General features: G+C 38.0%; 1 protein-coding gene across 4 annotated transcripts in view; it reads right to left on the bottom strand.

The window, feature by feature from the left end:
* Positions 1-344: 344 nt before the first annotated feature.
* Positions 345-19,682, bottom strand: part of LOC114874448 (acid sphingomyelinase-like phosphodiesterase 3a) — a 68,813-nt gene continuing 49,475 nt past the window's right edge. For all 4 annotated transcript variants that reach the window (XM_029183721.2, XM_029183720.2, XM_029183719.2 and 1 more), the window contains 7 exons: positions 19,313-19,481; positions 13,482-13,687; positions 12,557-12,732; positions 3,742-3,922; positions 2,682-2,791; positions 1,955-2,130; positions 345-1,546 (listed from right to left, as the gene is read on the bottom strand). In XM_029183721.2, the coding sequence (XP_029039554.1) occupies positions 1,300-1,546; positions 1,955-2,130; positions 2,682-2,791; positions 3,742-3,922; positions 12,557-12,732; positions 13,482-13,687; positions 19,313-19,481 (1,265 nt within the window). In that variant the 3' untranslated portion in view covers positions 345-1,299. The remainder of the gene's footprint in view (positions 1,547-1,954; positions 2,131-2,681; positions 2,792-3,741; positions 3,923-12,556; positions 12,733-13,481; positions 13,688-19,312; positions 19,482-19,682) is intronic.

The raw sequence follows: 19,682 nt of genomic DNA, 5'->3' as shown, positions 1-19,682 counted from the left end.
CTTATAAAAGCAAGAGGACTAGAGTTACCTAACTTACGAACATTTTCCTTTATCAAGATTTCTCGTCCTCAGGCAGGGAAGAATTACAATCCATCTTACAAGGGAAACTTTCTTACTGTTACGTCAGAAAAATAAAAAATTTAATAAAAGCTTTTAATAGTAGGCTACTAAACGCGCACAAAATTTTTTATTTTTCTGTTCAATGGTAGAAAGTGCTCCCTTGCAAGTTCCTAATTTTCCTCCCCCATAGAAAAACGATATAAATAGAAAACGAAGGAACAGAATTCCAAGGGTTAAGGGCCTGACACGAAATGATGGGATCTGAAATAAAGTCACCGCTCGGCTACAAATCCATGACTCGTTTATTAAGAAATACTGTATTGTTCCGACAATCGCGAAATGATGATGGTACGAATATAATGGCTCTTCAAGCTATGAAACGCTTCGACGCAGTCGTCGACGATGGATCGAAGCCGCGCGACGCTCACCGAAGTGTATTTTCGGTTCACGGGATCGATCGTAGATCGCGAGTTCACTTTTGCCTTTTATTTTTTTTTTTTTTTTTTCATTGCGTCGTTACTCGTGTACCGATCTAGACGCGTAAAACGCGTTATAAATATTCTTCTCGTGTTAAAAACAACGTACACCGAACGCTTAAGAGAAGCAAGTACAACATCAAGGACTTTTTCTTACTTTTGTGTTTGGTTAAACCGATCTCCCTTTCGCGCAACACTGTTCCATTTACCACTGCCCGAGACTCCCGGGTATAAACGGTACTCGAAAAGAAATTTTTCCAAGAATTTCATCAGTAGTGTAGGAAAGATCTCCACCTGTACAGGAATTACAGTCAGAAACTTTGAAACAGTGTACGACAAACCGAATCATGAAAGCTTCGAGATCTCCCTCTCGTTTCGCGATGGCGTTAGCCAGTCCTCTGTTTGCGGTGGGACGAACTCCGCCAACAGCCCCGAGCGAAAGTCAATCGTGCTCGGGACCGTGAAATTCCGCGGCGCGGTTAATCGTCGCGCTCGTTTAACGAGCGGATCTGTTCATTTCGCGCGTTAACGACAGAGAGAAGAAGACGCGTGGACAAATAGGACAGATACAGAGACGAAGTTAAGATTGTTCTCCTACGCTCTGCCATGCGGACACACGGGTGTCGGTCGCGATCTTTCAACGATTTCAAGCTCGCTCGCGTGGTTCGTGTACGCGCGAGTACCGTCAACGATGGCGCGGCAAGAGCTGCGTTATGCTCGTTCGTTTCGCAGCTGTGCTTCGCGTCGACCAACAAGTCCCAACCTACCGATTCCTCAGCAATTCCACGCAGACCAGCAGCAGAAGCAGGTTTAACGATAATCGAGCTGCGGCTGGACCAGTAGAGGCGAGCGCATAAGCGTAGGACGAGTAACACTCGTTGTAGGATTCGATGTTCAGCCGGGTGACGGTACAATAATGATGAAGGACACAGGCTCCATTCAATGAACCTCCGCAACCCCAAATCTGTTCTACTTCTCGAGGCAGTGAGACTGTATTGGCAGCGTAATATCTGTATGGGCATAAATAACATGGGGGATGGACAAATGATTAGCTGTGAGGGGGTTGACAAGGTGGGGTAATTCAGTAAATTATTTTACACATGATCCTGGTGACAAGTTAAAAAGTAGACCCAGAAATATAAAACACATACGATCGATTAAATATAAAATACGTCTCCGTGAATGAATTCGTCTTAAAATCAGAAAAAATAAGGAAAATGAAAAAGGAAGTATAGCAGGTGGTAAAGCCGAAGCATATATCAATCTAACGTTTCATTTTCCACGACAACGCGTTCGAACCCCCGTCCAAGTCAATACCGCAAACGGGGATGATCGATGACCTCAGTTTGCGATACGATCGCGGTCACGTCTCCCGGTAGATTGGAAAAATTTGTCGGTCCTATAATCCGTTTACCCACCTGACGAAAGCGTAATCATCGGATTGCGTGAATCGGTCGGCCAAGTCGTGAAGAGTGATCGCCGTTATTTCCTGAAGATCGTAGTACTCGAGCATAGAGTATTCGACCAACCAGTTCGCCTCCCCTTTTGAATTCGCTTCCGGCAGATTAAGATAGTACTGCGTATAATCCAACACCTGAATGCAACAGAACAGGTAGAGAAAATCTACGTATATATGTATATGTCCTCTGGCCTCTTTCAATCGTGAACGTTACGACGCATAAATAAACCACCCTTACAGATGGATGGAGATTATGGACATCCAGTGATGGGCAATCATTTTCAATCGATTCGAATATATAGGGCATTCAAGAGTCGATCGTTCGATTTTTGTAATATGTATGATGGATCATTTCGAATCAAAGGGTAAAGGGAGGGTCTGCTACCCTTTGATGTTGGGAGAACCTAGGGAGATCCTTTGAGGAGCTAGGGAGAGCCTAATCTGAAACTTTCTGTCTTCACAAGGCAAGTGGGACACTTCCTTTTAATTAAAGAAGGTTAATTTACACGCGACACTATACTATCCTTTCTAGTTAAAATTTCCTATCTATCATTTCTTTCATTTTTCAAGGTATTTTGAAATATTGCATTAGACTATCTACTTCTATTTCAATTGCTTGATAACTTGCAAGAGAGTATCGAGCACCCATCACTATGGACGCCACGTATAGCTGATTTTCAACTTACCTGACCGGTATTAGTTTCGAACTTGTACAATCTCAAACCTGGATTATTGGGTCCTCCAGTGGTGCGAGGCGATATACTTGGCGCCATCATTATCCAAGATACTGGCAGACCTGGTAACAGAACGTATAAAGCAAAATAATTTCAATTTATATTTAGTCAACATTCAATATTAAATAACTTTATAACCCATTTTAGTCGTCTTAAATAGAGTACACAGAAAATTACGAGTTATTATAATAAAAAATATATATGTCCCTTTCCGATGAACAAATAGCTTTCGTTTGTATCAAAAGTACAAGAAATTACTAAAAAACTTAATGAATTTGCAGGCTATTAAAACCTTTCATAAACACGTACATGTGGTTTTATCGTACTGAAAGGGTAGAAGTAATAGCCTTTGAAGCATTATTCGCATGCTAGTTGCAAACGATACGTTATTTACGTTGAACGTTATTAATTTTCGAACATGCAGATAAATTAATCGTTCCATTTCTCTTTACGACCATGTGTCATTGGGTCTACATTGCCGACGTAACTTCGAAGTAGCACGGATACTCGAGTAATTATCTGCTCGGAAGTTAATGCGTTTTATAGATTTTAACGTCAGCCCGTACTCGCGACATAGTTTAGTAAAAGAATCGAAACAGACGGTTTTCCGTACGTTTTTTTGCACGTAAACTGGAACACGTTTCAACTCGGCAAACGCAGCTTACTACGTTAAATAGTTTGCATCAATTTATGAGAGAACCTTCAAACTTTATCACTCAATTGATAAACCGTGCATGAAGTGTTTTTGTAAATCAAGGTAGTTATAATTAATAGACTAAAAATATTGTTCAGAATTTCTGTGTTAATATTCCTTTATCGAATGATTTAATAACATGAAAATACTCTGAAAATAAAAAGTAATAAGCGAATAAAACTGATCAACACAAATGACACACAATGGCCTTAATGATAGACACAAATCCTCAAAGAGCAAGAGATTAAAGGGTTGTGTGCTGGTCACTCTTATTCACCCTATTCAATAGTCTATTAAAAAGAAGGGTCAACCACGTACCAGTATCGCTGTAAACCACACGAAATGTGTCAGAATGCCAATGACCAAAGAATTGACCACGAATGATGTCCGAATAGAGACGGATCAATCGAAGATATCTGGTGTTGTGCCTTTCACTGAAAGCTGCGGCACCATTCTCGCGATCGGCCACCCCAGGTGGTGTATGACCCACGATGTATACCTGTAACAAACACAAAGTTCGCGATTAGATGTAATCAAAAAGGTGTTACACCCAGATAACCGGCCTTATTCATTCCGAACCCTGGCATCCAAATTGAAACCGAACCCCGACGGGAAATAACCGTCACTAATAATTCCATAAACTCGTATCACGAACTCGTTCCATATACTAAATCTCCATATCCCTTCAAACTGTTCAAACCAACCCCCCCAGTAATACAGAAATCTCAAGAAAAGCAAATATCAAACTGACGATCTGTAAACGCGAGAAATTCATGAGAGGCTCGTGGAACCTGTTGAATTTTATGACGGTAAAATCGTATGTAAATCAATGCCTTGAGAAATCTATTCTTTTCTACATTAAACCCTCGAAAGCCCTAGGTAGAACCTTGGTCTATTCCACGACTGATATAATCTCGACAGTGACAAAACGTACAATTTATTTGCAGTTATACGCTTCTGGAAGAGTATACATAGTCCTTACCTTCGTTCAGGCAATACGGGATCACTTTTGATCAATGAATCACGAATAACTTTGAGACACTACGTATGGATTAAAAGAATTCTAATTAATAAAATTAAAAGACTTCCAATTTAATGCTCTCAAATGGATTAATTAACTCTTAAGTTAATTGAGTTAATTGAACCACGAAATGTCGCCCAGATATTTTTGAAATATCGCAAAATATTGAATTGAAATCTGCATAGGTATATCCGAAGCTGAATGCCGTGCTCAGTTCATGAATTTTAACCCCGGAACTTGTCGCGTGACTGCATCTCGACTAAATAGACGAGTAGAGCGAGCATCGTGCGTGAAACGCGAGCAGTATCAGGCGGTAACGAGGAACTTGCTCGTTAGCATCGGCAAATGGAATATCGTAAGTGTTATCCGGGATCGACACAGGATACGGATCCTCGAACGTAAGGAGGCGCGATACGACTAATCGAGCACGTTCACGAAATTAGACGCAGGCTGATCCTACTTCGCGCATCGTACCGCTCCGGGATTCGAGCTTATAAACAGCCTGCTTGAGCTTCATTCCGCGAAGAAGCTTGAACAGACGTCACGTCGAGAAGATAAGAGAGAAATGAAGATAATGAGAACAGGAAATAACGAATGATCAAGTTAAAACCTTCGCGCTTCTATTAAATCTTGACACGTACATGTTCTGACATAACGTGAAAAATTAATTCGTGAGATATTTCAAATTTCTTCTGAAAAATTTTATTCAGAGGAAGCATGAAGGTACATTCAGCTAATAAAACCAAGGAAACATGACGGAAAGACGAGTAAATATAAAGTGGAAGAGGAAAAATAATAATCATGTTGGAAAAAGAAAGGGTACAGCTAAAAGAAAGTGACTTATGGAAAGAGAGATATAAAACACAGACCGTATAATCGTCCCGAAAGGATCGAGGAACAAAAAAGTCTTGAAAAACAAAAGGGAAATAAAGACACTTAAGAGGGTGAAGGTGAAGAGGCAACAAAGCACAGGACATTTCCATGTGCGGCTAAAGAAGAAAGATAAAAACAACATCAACGTAGAAAAGGATCATACGTAAGAGCATAGAAAAGGAATCAAAGAGCGAAGAAAAAGGAAAAAGGTACACAGTGGACTGGAAAAGAGGTGAAGAAAATGCGAGATGAAAGAATAGCCCGGAGAAGCGTTGTCGGCTGGATAAAGAAAAGCTCGTTAAGCTGATAAGAGAAGAAAAAAAAAAGAGGATAGGAACGGGGAAGGAAAAGTCTCTTTCCATTCGCACGGAGATTCCTTCTGAACGAATTGCACCATGGGGAAAAAGTAGGTTTCTTTAAACGGTGAACGCCGTCGATCGGGCACCAGGGAACGAAACTTCGCCGGTTGAAAGAGATAAGTGTTACGCGGTTCGGTAGGCACGATTCTCTAACCTGACATTATGAACCTCTAACCAACCTCTTTCGTATCGCGAGACATTCTCCATCTTTTCCATGGTGGTCCATAATTTCGTGTGTCCCGATGAGAGTGATATTTTCTAGCAAAGACGATTTTGGTTGGATGCAGCATCCTTATGTAGATATTTTCAATTTAAAAAAAAGAAAAGAATCGAATAAAATGACAAGTGAAATTAGAAATTTTGCAAATTAAAACAATAAAAATCAAATTTCAGATGCAAAAATTTTGTACTAAAATCCCTTTATATAACTTTGTCCATAAATGCACCGATGCACTTGCACAATGCAATTGCACTTTTACAATTCGTTTTCGCATAAATGTATTCCTCCTGTCATTTTGCACATAAAAAGTATAAAATGAAGTAATTAAAATTAAAGAAGTACACGCGATCATTCTCCATTGCACTTGAATGCACCTGATGCAGTTTAGACGCACTCGTCTGAGATTGATAGAAAATCTCACCCTAAGAGTGGCAGCAGCTGAATATTGGATATCGAGAAAAAAAGCCGTGCGTCTTTAAACGACGTTGGCGCGATGAATTTTCGCAAAGGTTCGCAGTTTGTCGCAGGAAAAGGGGCTGACGAATTCCAACCAGCCACCCACTCGCCTCGATATTTAATATTCGAGGCTGGAATTTCGCAAGCGTTTCCTTTCCACCGCGGAGGAACAATATTGGCCGTTACAGAGAACGTTCAACTGTATCGCATGCCACGTACGCTAAAGTTCGAGTGTTTGTCGGAATTTTATTGTTCCAAATCAGGGATAAGGATTTTCTCAAAAGTACACTGATAAATTTCGGCAAAAGTTTTGAAAAATTTCATCAACGATAAAAAAATCACTCTCTAATCAATCAAATATAAATCGCTTCACTAATAAAGGAATGAAAGTGATTTATTAAATAGTTCGAATTTCAGCAAAAAAATTTTTTTAAATATCACTCACTTGACACACCGAAAGAATTTATCGACAAATTCTCGAAATAGCAAAATTTTTTTTTTATATTTGCAACAGATTGCAGGAACATCCCGTGCCGTGGATTAGTTTCTCGATATCGTCTCGTCAAACGAGAAACGAGTTTTTTCGGTACTCGATTCGACACGGAATAGCAGGCTCGTTCCCTTTGCCTTTGTCAAAGAAAGCACAGGAACCGTGTCGTATCGATCCGTCGTGTTCACTTCGAAATAGTTCAATTTCACGCAGCCAGTCAGATTTTTTCGGGTTTCTTCCGATATAAAAGCGTTTCGATTTGATGCGAACCAGAACGAAGCTTCTTTTAAAGAAATAACACACGTACGACGCAGGTAAAGCAACAAGAAAGACACTTCGTAGCTTCTTTTCTGCTGATTGATTGGAAAGAACGATGCATTGTAGCCTGTGGGAAATGCATTCGTATGTTTCCTTCGCGTTTCCATCGCTGCAAAATTTTTCTGCACTGATTACGCGAAAGCTTTAAGATAGCAACGATAATAAATAAATGAAAACGGCAATTTTCCATCTTTGTAATTTTCTAATTAAACAACCCCCTGTTCAGAGAATCCAATATATAAAGAAAAATTTATTGCAGTAATAATCACCCCGGTAATTCTCTTAGAAAAAATTTTTTATAATAGTCGCGAATCATTCGAAATTATTTATGAAAGTATATTAAATAAGTTATTCAACATTAACGCTATTTATAGAACACTCGGAACAGCTTTTATTGTCCACCGAGTGTCATGATCGCACGATCTTTAAATTGAAAGCCCCAGGCTCACAGTATACTATTCAGGAATCGTAAAATTGTTTGAAAGACCATAAACCGATATATATTCGCGGAGAACGCTATGGGGGTTAGTACCTCGAAACAATTGTTGTTGCATTTTCTACCAACGTTTGTCCGTTTCTTTTTCCATTTTAATCATGTCCAAAGTTCCGTCAGCGTTACGGTACTTCAACTATAATAGCATCTGATCGATATCGAAGCACAATTTCGAAATGACCGCGTACTCTTCACATATACAAACAGTAGCTATTACGATATTAAACTTCAAGTGATACAATTGCAATTGACGTTGGTGGTTTAGTTCATTTCTTTCTTCCATTTCGCGTATAGATGCTCCCTTTTATTTTACCCTGATGAAATTTCATATTTCCTTTCAGACGTTGCTGGAAAATTGATCTCGATATTAAATTGATAAACGGATTTCAATTCTCTTTCTTTCCCTTTTAATTTTTCAAATTGATGAAAAATGGTTTAATCAGATAAGTAGTTTCTACCTCACATCGATCACCACGAAATTTAATTAATCCATCTAAATTAATTACTGTCCGTGTCGTAAACTATAACAGTGCAACACTATAAATTTCTACCGAATAAGCGATACATGTAACCAAGCTGGAAAATTCGATGAATATTCAAAATGTTGCAACACGACTCACGCAGCAGTGGTGTTTAAAATAAAAAGAATCGAATGTATAGGGTAGAGGAGATTCGTAATGATCGGTGCTTGTCTGCGACAGAAAAGGGAGCAGGGTTCGAGCAGGAGGCGAAACCGAGTGCCTATTTTCCACTGGATCGTGCACATACAATTTGCGACGCAGGTATACAATCCAAATGGGACGTAGCATGCTTTCAAAGAATCTGCATATGATGGCAAGGTTTATAATGCTCGTGCTCGCGCATACACACGTTCATCGCGCTCAGTGCACACGGCCAAAGAACGCCTTACAAAATATGTAGTTCGGGTGTTACACTTGGCGGAAGAAGCTGTCTTATCTTCGACAGAATACGCTTCCGTTACGCTGTGAAACCATTCTCTTTATTATTTGGAGCTTCGCGACACCGATTTAGTTGGACGATTTAAATGGAACTACATATTGTGTGATAAATTTGGGACCTAACGAGGCGACGTTAAATCACTTCTTAATTAAAACCCTCTGGATCGATAACGATCCAAGTGTAAAAAATATACAACGATGTTTCAGTTATCTAAATCTAGTAATACAAATTTGTAACGAGAGAGTTTCATAAATATTTAAAAGAATAGTCTGAAACTATAAAAATGAAAATAAAATTGAATTTCGATCGCAGCTCTCTTAGCGGTCCGCGGTGCAATGATTAAACATGCATCAAACGATCAATCACGAGTTTAACGTCCGATCACTTTCAAGCCATCGAAAAACAAATTGTATTCTATATTATTGATCCGGCAGGGGGAGAAGTCGAGCAAAGGTTGAATTTCATTTCTAGCGGTTAGCAATAAACGAGAAAGCACGGAATCGCGTATAAATCTCTTCCGCCTACTGAATGGTCCTCGTTGCACGACCAACAACGACGACGTTGATTTCGACTCGAAAGTGCCTCGTCGATAGGTGAAATAAAAAAAGAAAAAAAAAAAGAAAATAGAATCACCGACCTATTCAATCCGTTCGCGAACGAATCGAACTGGCCAACAATGGTGTCGCTGATTGGTCAGTTTCACCTGCTGACGCACCTAAACGCTCGTAATTTGTAATCGTATTATCGGATCGAATGAGTCTCATGCTAGGAATTGTTTCACTCTTAACGAATACGTAACGAAATGCGATAAAATGAATAGGAAATGGACGAGCGACGACAGAAGAAGGATTATATCTGTCGAGGTAAAATCGGATTTCTACCTTCTTTGTTCAGCTCGGATCTGGACACAGGATTTCGGAAAATTCTATAGGAAATCTCGGGGGAATGCTACGTTCAATGGTATTTCACGGACCGTTTGGAAAACGATTTATCGTTGTTATAGAAAGATGAAAGCTGGAAAGCTGACACGTTACCTGGATCTGCTTCGCCAATTATCCTTGCTGTTAATTCAACCTCATTTTCTTATTCGTACTTTTCAATTTTCAATGGATTCCGTTTTAACGATGTTTGGTGTTAATTGCCGAATTGAGAATTTATGAACGTTTCCTTTTTTAAACGTTCACTCTCCTGTGGTTTGATGATTGTTAGAATGCTTAATTGCATGGATTCGTTCATTTGTTGGGTCTGGTGTTTCATAGGTTTTCGGTGAAGATTTATTTTCTTGTTATTATGAACAATCGAAAGTCGTAAGATAATCAGAATGTTGAAAAGATATACTTGTATCAATTTTCAGTTGTTCAATTTGCATATGTTTAAAATTCGTATAAAAGATTTTAGTGAGCTTGTGTCACTGTGCTCTCATAGGATCAAGATCAATGGGATGCTGGTGCAAAGGTTTAAGTTATATGGATCGTTGGTCCCGTGTATGGAATTCAAAGTCCTTCCATAATTTATCACCGGTCGTAGCATCCAGGTTGGTTGAAGGATTCCCTACGTTCTAAACACCCGTCGGCTCGTAATCGATAATCGATAGCTGGAGGCAGCGCGTTACCCGACACCGATCTCCTGGAAATCGCAGCTCGGCAAGGAGCAAAATTCGCAATGCAAAGAACCAGCTGAACGAATGGTAATTGGCCGTGGAATAAATTCACGGACGATCTCATTTTCCATCGTAAAATTCCACGACCAGAATTTTCTTTCGACCGCGTTATGAAATAGATTTTTGTTCGATTTCTGCGGTACCCGAAGCTTGGGCTGAGTGAATTCTTTGAGGAAAGGATTCCCCGATCGATCGAGCCCATCTTCCAGCTTTCATGGAATTTCTGTGAAGCAATTAAATCACGCGGTTTCATTCCAAGTTCGTTTCTGTTCGATGAACTTGTCGGAGATTGAAGTATCGATGATTGAAGGAACCCAATGAATACGATTGCATCGTTGCTTTTGAAGCTCGATAAACAGTGGTCTTGTTCCTTTATTGGGAAATAAAGGAACTCTCTTTGTGATTATAATCGGTTCTCTATTATTTAGCAAGTCTATTATTAATTCTCAAATAAAATTGCAGGCTGGTTGTGTTAGAAACACTGTGAATAAAATTTCAGCTTATAACTGCCAAAATTAAAATATTTGAAGATAGAAAAATTGTTCGATTTGATTTTTGGAAAATTCAATTTTCACTTAAGACACAATTGCATTGCCATCATATTTCTATCTATAGAAAATCTATTATCACACTATGTATTATCACCTACTAGAAAGATGAAATTTACAACAATTTTTGTATCATCTTCAAATGATATATAATTAAATCTACCGTGATTGATGTCGGAAGTGAACGTGCTGATGTAAAAAAAATAATAGGGTACACGTCCACGTTCAATATTTGATGAGGGAACAATTTGAAGCTCTGTGATTCACACTGTTCGGGGCGGTTATTTCTAAAGACACGCAACGCTAGAAATCGAGGCCGGAAGTCGATTTATTGTTAGAAATAAATCGATTCGTGATATTTCTATGCGAGATGCAGTTACGAAGGTTTTAAACCTTCTTCGATTTGAAAGTTAGACGCGACTTTAAGTACTCGAAGCTTATTGAACTGTACCAGTTTTTATACTGTTTTCCTCGTAACTTATAAGCTCAGATATTAAATATCGATCTAGCAAGTACGTTTAAGAAAGCACGATTTCCTTGGAACATAAAGTTTCATGATTATAATAACTTTCAGAAGGATCCGGTACTTTGTAAAGTTGATAATAAATTGCAAATATAGAATATTAAATAAAACTGAGACAAGATCTCCCTGCAGCTATGTTATTGAGAAAATTCTGAAGTAGAAGAAGGTGAAAATAAATCAATGTAGAAAGAAGGTAATCTTAAATGAAATATAATTTTGAAAGGGCTGTTTCCTAGAACAGTGACTGCATAGTTTTTCAAAATATTTTTCTCAAAATCAATCTTTAATATCATAATTTTCTAATATTTGCCATTACTTCTATTACGTCTATCAATCTATCAATTTTCATTTAAACAAATCTTCCAATGATCTGAATTTCACGAATAAAAATTTTATTAATAATTATCGCTTCACAAAAGACGTTGGAAATAAATCAATTTGCTCGACAGTCTCTATACGTAACGATGATTCTGTACAAGCAATATCATTCTGTTCACGTGTACATGGTAGCAAAGCGATCATCCAGACGTCGAACAATATCGAATATTAATATTTCCTCGGTAACTTTGTGTCCCACGCGATGAAAGCGGATCCGACGTTCGCTTTCGGACTGCAAAGCTCCCGGCCGGAAGTTCTGTTATTGACTGATAGCCTGTCGTCCCGATAACTACGTCCCGTGTAAATAATTTATCGCGACAGGGAGCAAAATGGAGGAAACGAAGCGGCATCAACGTTGATACCGGCGTCACACAATTTTCATCCCGAGGAATTGACGTTTCCCCAATAAAGTTCCTTTAACGCCACTTCGAACCAGCGAATGTTCCTTCCTGTCTTTCTCTTTTCTCCCGATTTCTCGTCAGAATTTGCAGATTTCGCAAAGTTCCTTTTACGAGAGCAATCCAGTTTCCACCATTCTTTCACCCATTGTGCGTGAATGTTCAAAAGTTCTACGAATTATTTCCTTCAATCTATTCCTCTACATTTCGATTAAACGCGAATATTTCATTCATTACGAGTTTGATAATTTGATGTCAATTGATTTTGTTTAAATTTTCTAATTTTAAAAAATTTGTCTTCGATAGATAAATAAATATAAATATATTACACGCTGAAGAATTTAAGCTATCATAAATGTAAATTATAGAATATTTTAATATTTAGGATTCTGTAATCCTGTCGGTCATCAAAGGATTAAAGAAAATGGAAACTCACCGTCTCCTTTTTCTTCCGAGCGTTCTCAAGGGTCAACTGGAACCAGGACCATTGTTCGAAAGGATCCTGCTGATCGATCGTGTTGCTTCCGGTACGATGCATATTCAGCCACAAATTTGTGTTCAAGAAGATGATTCGATACTTTTCCGAGCGCTGCTCTATCGTGTAATATCCGGCTGTAACAAGTGCACGAAATCGTCGGATGAGCTTAAGCCGGCGGTTTATACGGTCTTTTCTATCGTGATCTTCCCCCTAATTCCTTCGGGCAACGGAGCTCGCTAATGGACTTTTATTGAAATCGAGGGCATGAAGATGGTTTCGACAAATTTTTATCTAGCTGACTTGGATTTTATTTGCTTGCAATTTCATGAAGAGCGATTTTCCAAAAATTCAAGATTGATATTAATACTATAATAAAACTGAGGTGAATAGCACCGTAGAAAAATTAAATTTAACCCGTCTTTATTTTTATATAACAATAAAAATATTCAAATAAATTGAGATAGTGACATCCCGTGAATCAATCTGAACACAAAACAGTTTCCGGCGCTATGGAATCTCATTTATTCGGTAAATAAAAGAGCAGCTATTTTCCAATAAAATTGATCAACTACCTCAACTATTCCATTTATCCTACAATTTTCTCTATGAAATGCAACGATGCAAAGAACAAACGTAAATTACAATTAACCAGAAACGTGGTTACGGAAGCACTGCCGTCAAACAATTAATTCGCAAGCAGCATACGTTCTTCCCGGAAGCCACGGTCTTAAGTCTCTGTCCCTTTTGATTTAATCCGATTTTCGTGTTCTCTAGCAGCCCTACTCTCTATTACGAGACATCTCACCCTCTCGCTCTGCCTCGAGAAATTCCCATCTCTGGTGCGGTAAAAGCCACGGACAGAAACGGCATTCAGTGTACTCACCGGTTCGAAACGTGTCCAGAGCCTCCTGGGGCAGCCATTGCTGCCACAGCTCGGCCAGTTGAGAGAAGCTCACCCCTATGTCCTCGTGCCCGAGTGCTGGGAACACAAATTGTTCCTTAAACGTGCGGGACAACAGATCGGTCAAATTCCGCAAACACTGTAGACGTAACTCGGCGCTCATATCGAAGGTCCGGGTCAACGCGTCCCTGCAACAAGTAGTTACAGCCTCATTAGTGATGGTTACGTATACCGAGAATTACTCCGATTTCAATATCGAACACGAAGAAATCCTGTATTCGATATTCCGATAGATATACGCGATATAACGAGGGGAGATTTTGTAAAGATACAGTTGCGATTTGATAGATGGGTTAAAATATGATTAATTTTATTGGATTTGGAAAGATATTTCTATCTAGATTTTAAATCGCGTTACTGATAATTGTATCGAAAATACAATCTCATGAATTGATAAAGACATTCTGTAGCATGTGGAAATTTTGTAAAGTTTGAGTTCTAATTTTGTGAAATAAAATATAAATACTATACTAAACTGTTCTGTTTAATTAATTAATTTCATTATCTTCTGGGAATAAAATTTAGTTCGCAGCTATACGTATTATATTTTAAGATCTCGTTTTCTAGATTGTGGATAATACGATGGAGGATTATGCAAAGCTTAAATTAGGACCGGTGAATTTCTCAGCTAGATATTACCTTTTAAAAAAATGTCACCTCGGATTTAATAGATGAATGAAAATTTTAGATGGTACGATAAATTTGGAAATAAGAATTTTGCAAACTTTGAACTAAGGGAGGCAGGGGTAAATGTACTCTATTCACCCTCGTCACACCCTTTTTAAATATTTATAACACTTGTAACAGTTTTCGGTAAATGTCTACAATTAGGTCCCCAGCGAGAAATCAATTGAAAAGAGGTAAATTCTATGTATTTTTGCCCCCCGAATCCAAAATTGTTGATAAAATTTGGGGGAAATAATTGAAGCCCTAATTGTAGACATTTAGCCAGTTTTCAATATTGAAAGCTGCTCGGAATGCGCGATCTGTTCCTTACGCGATCGAAGCTAGAACAACACTGGCTTATCTCCACGCCGAGCGTGCAGAATGACAACAAAAGATTCGCACGAGTCTTCGAGGGAATGTTTACCAAAGTTTATCACCTGGCAAGGCTGCTACAGAACCAAGAGTCGATGACCGAACGAAAATATACTGTACTAGATTTCCCTATTTTCATCTCTTATTTTTTCAAGATATTTTTCTAACACGATTCTATTTCACTGATTTTCTAAATTTAAGAATTTTATTTATCAACATAATCATCCAGCTAGAAATTATGCAAAGCTTCATATTATTTCCTCATTTCGTTTATAAGCAACAGAAATGCAAACTTTTCAGTTCGTTTCTCAGAAATGAATTCAAACATAAAAGTTAATTATACTCGAGGAATTTTAATAAAATACAGCTATCATATTCCAGGTACACAATTCTCTTTCACGCCTCGCTAGATTTCATTTCTCAAAAACGGTATAATATAATTATTTTGCGTTGTTCCTTTTCATACTAAACAAAGGATTGTTAACTCCATTTCATATTGTTCAGCAAGCCGGAGTTCGAATTTTCAGAAGTCACAGGAACATAATACGAAACTTCGGTAATCGAATTTCAAGCGGGAAATCATGGGGTTAATTGAAGGGTTCAAGAAGCGAATGCGATCAATCGAGAGAATTATTACGTGTGCACGCGTGCAGCTTCGGATTCACACTGGGAAACACACTTGACGACACGCGAACTTTTAGTTTCGATTCAGCGGAACTAACTCCCAGAAAAACCGTCGCGGTTGAAGCCCTTCAAAAATTGAGGTTTCCACTTGAAACCATCCGTATACTTGGTAAAACTTTTATTTGATTCTGACATTACATCGAAACCTTTCGTTGCCGGTTAAAAGCGAAGCCGTACCTTTCACTTTATATTACTTCACTTTTTTCCATTCCCTTTTTACTACCGAAGATCTTCGACTTGTACCTTTACTGCTACAAAATCACCGAGTACTTTTAAGTTTTTCAATTTTTATACGACTCTCTGCCGAGAAAATTTGTTTGACTTCTTTTACCGCAAAGGTACTGTGACATATTTTATCTCTTTATACAGTCAGGTTGACGTTTTAGACCAAAATAAGCGGAACAGTGGCAAATTAAATTGCTAACCTATTTCGAAATATAGAATGAATTAATTATATTATAGTAAATCAATTAGCAAATCTTCCCCAAATTCAGTATAGATTTGAACAAAATCTCCTTTAATTTGTCTACTATTAAATCTATCAGAAATTAGAGATAAATAAGATAAAGTAAATTTGAAATTAAATCCAGAGCTCAAGAAAGCAAATGATAAATCGAGAAGAACAAATGGAAAGCTCATAGAAGCTATTCGTGTACAGGTGTCGTAGCAATTTAACGAGAAACCTGAAAACTTTCCTACCACGCCGCAAGAGGAACCCCATTACATGGATTGCTGCAATTAGATCCTCTTAGAAACCGGATTTTTCCTCCGAAAGCGACAATTTCCTTCATTAATTTTTATTTGATTCCGGAATATTACATTGTCCAGGCTCGTTGAGCCCGTTGAAAGTTGCCGCTTCCAGTTCGCCTTTTTCATTAAAAGAGAACAATTTAAATCTAAATCCATGGTTCACAATCCCGTTTAATGAACCCTTTTAAATTTCATAAGAAAATACGTATAATTTTTGAGATTTCAAAGGTTATAAATATTTTATAATTATCAGTTATGTCACGGATTATAATTGCAGTTATTCAGAATACCACCCGTTTGCATTTTAATTGGAATTTTTATTTAATTCCTTGCGTAGGTAACAAAACACGAATGAACTTTGATGAATTACTTAAAATTAAAAAAGAATATTCTTTTTCTTTAATTATTCCATTATCTTGAATTTCTGGTGCAGATTACCGAAAGTCGCCGTCGTGTTCAACGTGTTAATTCGAGGGTTGTGAAACTAAACGGTATAAATCGAGGAAAGGAGGTGGAGAAATCGTTGGTATCGCGTTTGTACAGGGGTCGCTACAAGTTAATCGGCAACCTGTGAAGTTTGAAATGCGATTTTGTGGAACTGGATTTAATGCCGTTAGAAAGGCAGTCGCGATTGAAGCCTTTAAAGATTAAATTCTCCTCTTACTAGTCGTAGTCATTTGTTTCCGTACGTTTCACTTGATTCTACGACATTTTGCCCTTAATTCACATCGCATCTAAAGCTAACAATAAGTTAGAATTAGGTAATATTATAAATTTGGCACTTGAGTAACCTGGCCCATCCCCAAAAAAAATTTCAACCACCCAAATGGTCAAAGCACGAATATGAAACTGAAACTATGAATATAATAAATGGAACAAAGTGAGTCGACAAATTGCAGATTTCGTCTGCGATTCTACCAAAAATCTAGGTTATTCGTGCGACCATACGATATCAGCGTTCTGCTGCAACTTTGCAATGAAATATGACATCGTAAGAATAAAGTTGAGATAAAAGAAATCTTGAAATTTACGTTCAACTTTATGGAACTTCCATTCCAATCTCCAGCTTAATAAACGAACCAGTACAATTTTTTCTTCATAAAAGAATGTTCATATATATTTAAAGAATCCCGTATACCTTGAAAGTATTGTAACAATTTAATCAGTTGAAAATATTTATATTATCTAGATGCAGAGAACGTCTGGGATCACAAAACTTGCATGCTATGCACCCTGCATATAATTGGACTGCACTATGTATGCAGCTTCCTGTTGCAACAGAACGGCGAACTAAAATACATATCTAAACTTTGTGCACAAATTGTTTGGTAGAAAAACAGGCAGACTTAAGGCAAAACATGGCTTGACCACCATAAAGTCAACTTATTGCTGTTTCGTGGTAAATCAGAGAGCCATGTGTGGAATTTGCCTGTGGATTATTGTGGAAATGTATTTTGGAGGTATGTACCAGAGATATTAAGAATTCAAATTTCTCTACACGCTTGTTAGCATTTCATATTGCGATAACAAAAGGACGAAATTGGGTATAAATGCAAATATTTGTAATTTTATTTTTGAAATTGTATCACTAATTTTGAAATTACATATGGAACAGTATAAAGATGTGACACTATTATTGGTTCAATAAATTTTTAACACACGATTATTTTAAAGTTGAAATATAAAAAATTTATAATAAATTAATTAATAATGGTAAGAGAAAATAATGGGACAATGGACTTTAATCTTTATCGATCAGCCTAGATTTAGATTTCACAAGTCAGAGGTTAATTATCAATTATTTCAACAATTTATTCCTAAGCGCATTAGCATTCGATCGTTGTTAAATTAACTAGTCCTTTAGGCGATTTAATTCACGCGAGATATACGGGGTCGTACGAACACACCCGGAACTCTTACGGTCCATTGACACATTTCGTTCGTCGAATTAGCAAATCATCAATTATTGGATTAGTTTACAGAACCGCGTGTTAAAGATCGAATGGTTTTTGCTGATTTATCGGCCAATTTGCTGATTGCGAGCTGAGAGCTCGTGTAATTTGTTCGTTGATCATAATTTGTCATTTGGTCAAGCGATCGTTAATTTCACGTTCGATTTCTGTTCCGTTCAACAGTAAATATATATTACCCGTTACTTGTTATTTTCGAAAGTACCGAGTATTTGCCAAATTGACTTTCGACGATTCTCGTTTTATACCAGTGAAATGGTATGAATGATTTGCAACTAGCGAAATCATTTTGTTAATGGAACACAGATAACAGAGTTATCAAATTAAATACTCGGGACTCTTAATAATTTTTTATTTATCTTCCTGCAATTTCTACTTCACATTACCAGTGGTAATTTCAATTATTTAATTAAATCAACTTGTTAAATAATTCTTCACTCTCACTGTTCTCAGATTTTTCTTTAGTAACATAGATGTTCTTCCACTAATTGCTTCCATCATTATCAATAAACTCTAACGAACACAGAAACTCATAAATCCATCAAAGACACTGGTTGGTCTTTAGACTTCAATATCGTACACAAAATCCTGAACAAACTCCGGGCTGAACGGGTTAAATTAATTCTCTTTACACAGGCTGTTCGATTAAAGACGCCGGAACTTCGTAACGAAGCAAACCATATCGAACGAAGCGATTCATCCGGCGTCAGTCGATTTTCATCAAACGCTTCTTAAATGAACAACCTTGCCTACCGATTCGATATCTCCCCGGTCGTGCCGATAATCTCCGCAAGACTCGGTTAGTTGAATTTCCTACGCGACGATTACCATCCAATTAACGTCCGGCAAATATAATTCCTCGCGAGAATCTGCTTCCATGGTCGCTGCTCTACCGTTTAATCAACCATGGGAAATTAATGTTACAAGGAAATACGCTTCTTTGTTAAAATTATGAAAGGAATTAATTTAGAAAACGTAGTGTTTAAATATAAAAATAAACGTAGGTAACCAAATAACTTTGTTTGGATTGAAATCAGGATGGAAATTTTTGAACGAAAGAATTCCACATATTACAGAAGTTACAAAATGAAATGGAGTGCAAAATTGAATTTAAATTGCCGCTGCCTCGAAGCCCGTCATTCGATGCTTAACTGGTATGAATGTTTTGAATTCATTTTACAACTAACATTGATTAAACTCTCCACGTTTTTTATCACAGTCGAAAAAGTCAGTACAAATATGGTAACGAACTGACGGTTACAATTTTCCCTATTTTCCTTTAAAAAAATAATTTGTATTTTTCAAACTTACCCAGTCCAAAGGACGAACTCGATTCCCTCCCCGTGATGAGTTCTCATCGCCCTCATGGCTGATTCGATCAAGGACCATGGCGAATCACAACCATAATCGCCGAATTTACCGACCGTCTTCCGGTCGGAGGGCATCCAGCCGCCGTCGACGCTCCTCGTGTTCCAGAACACTGAAAGCAAGGGTTGAATTTAAGGGAAGGGGAGAAAGCAGGGGTTGCGAGCCACTGTACAAAAGGACACGGACGAGCTTTAAGGGAAAAGCGCAACGGACGGTCACGTATTACCTCGCTAACGTCCAAATGACACGGAGTTAGGCTCGGGTATGGGACGCAATTTGAGGCTGGTTATTCCATGCAAACCCCGTGCCAACC

Source organism: Osmia bicornis, chromosome 9 (genome assembly GCF_907164935.1).
Source record: "Osmia bicornis bicornis chromosome 9, iOsmBic2.1, whole genome shotgun sequence".
Classification (NCBI taxonomy): Eukaryota; Metazoa; Arthropoda; class Insecta; order Hymenoptera; family Megachilidae; genus Osmia; species Osmia bicornis.
The sequence above is the reverse complement of the archived record's forward strand: the minus strand, read 5'-3'. Positions and strand labels throughout refer to the sequence as shown.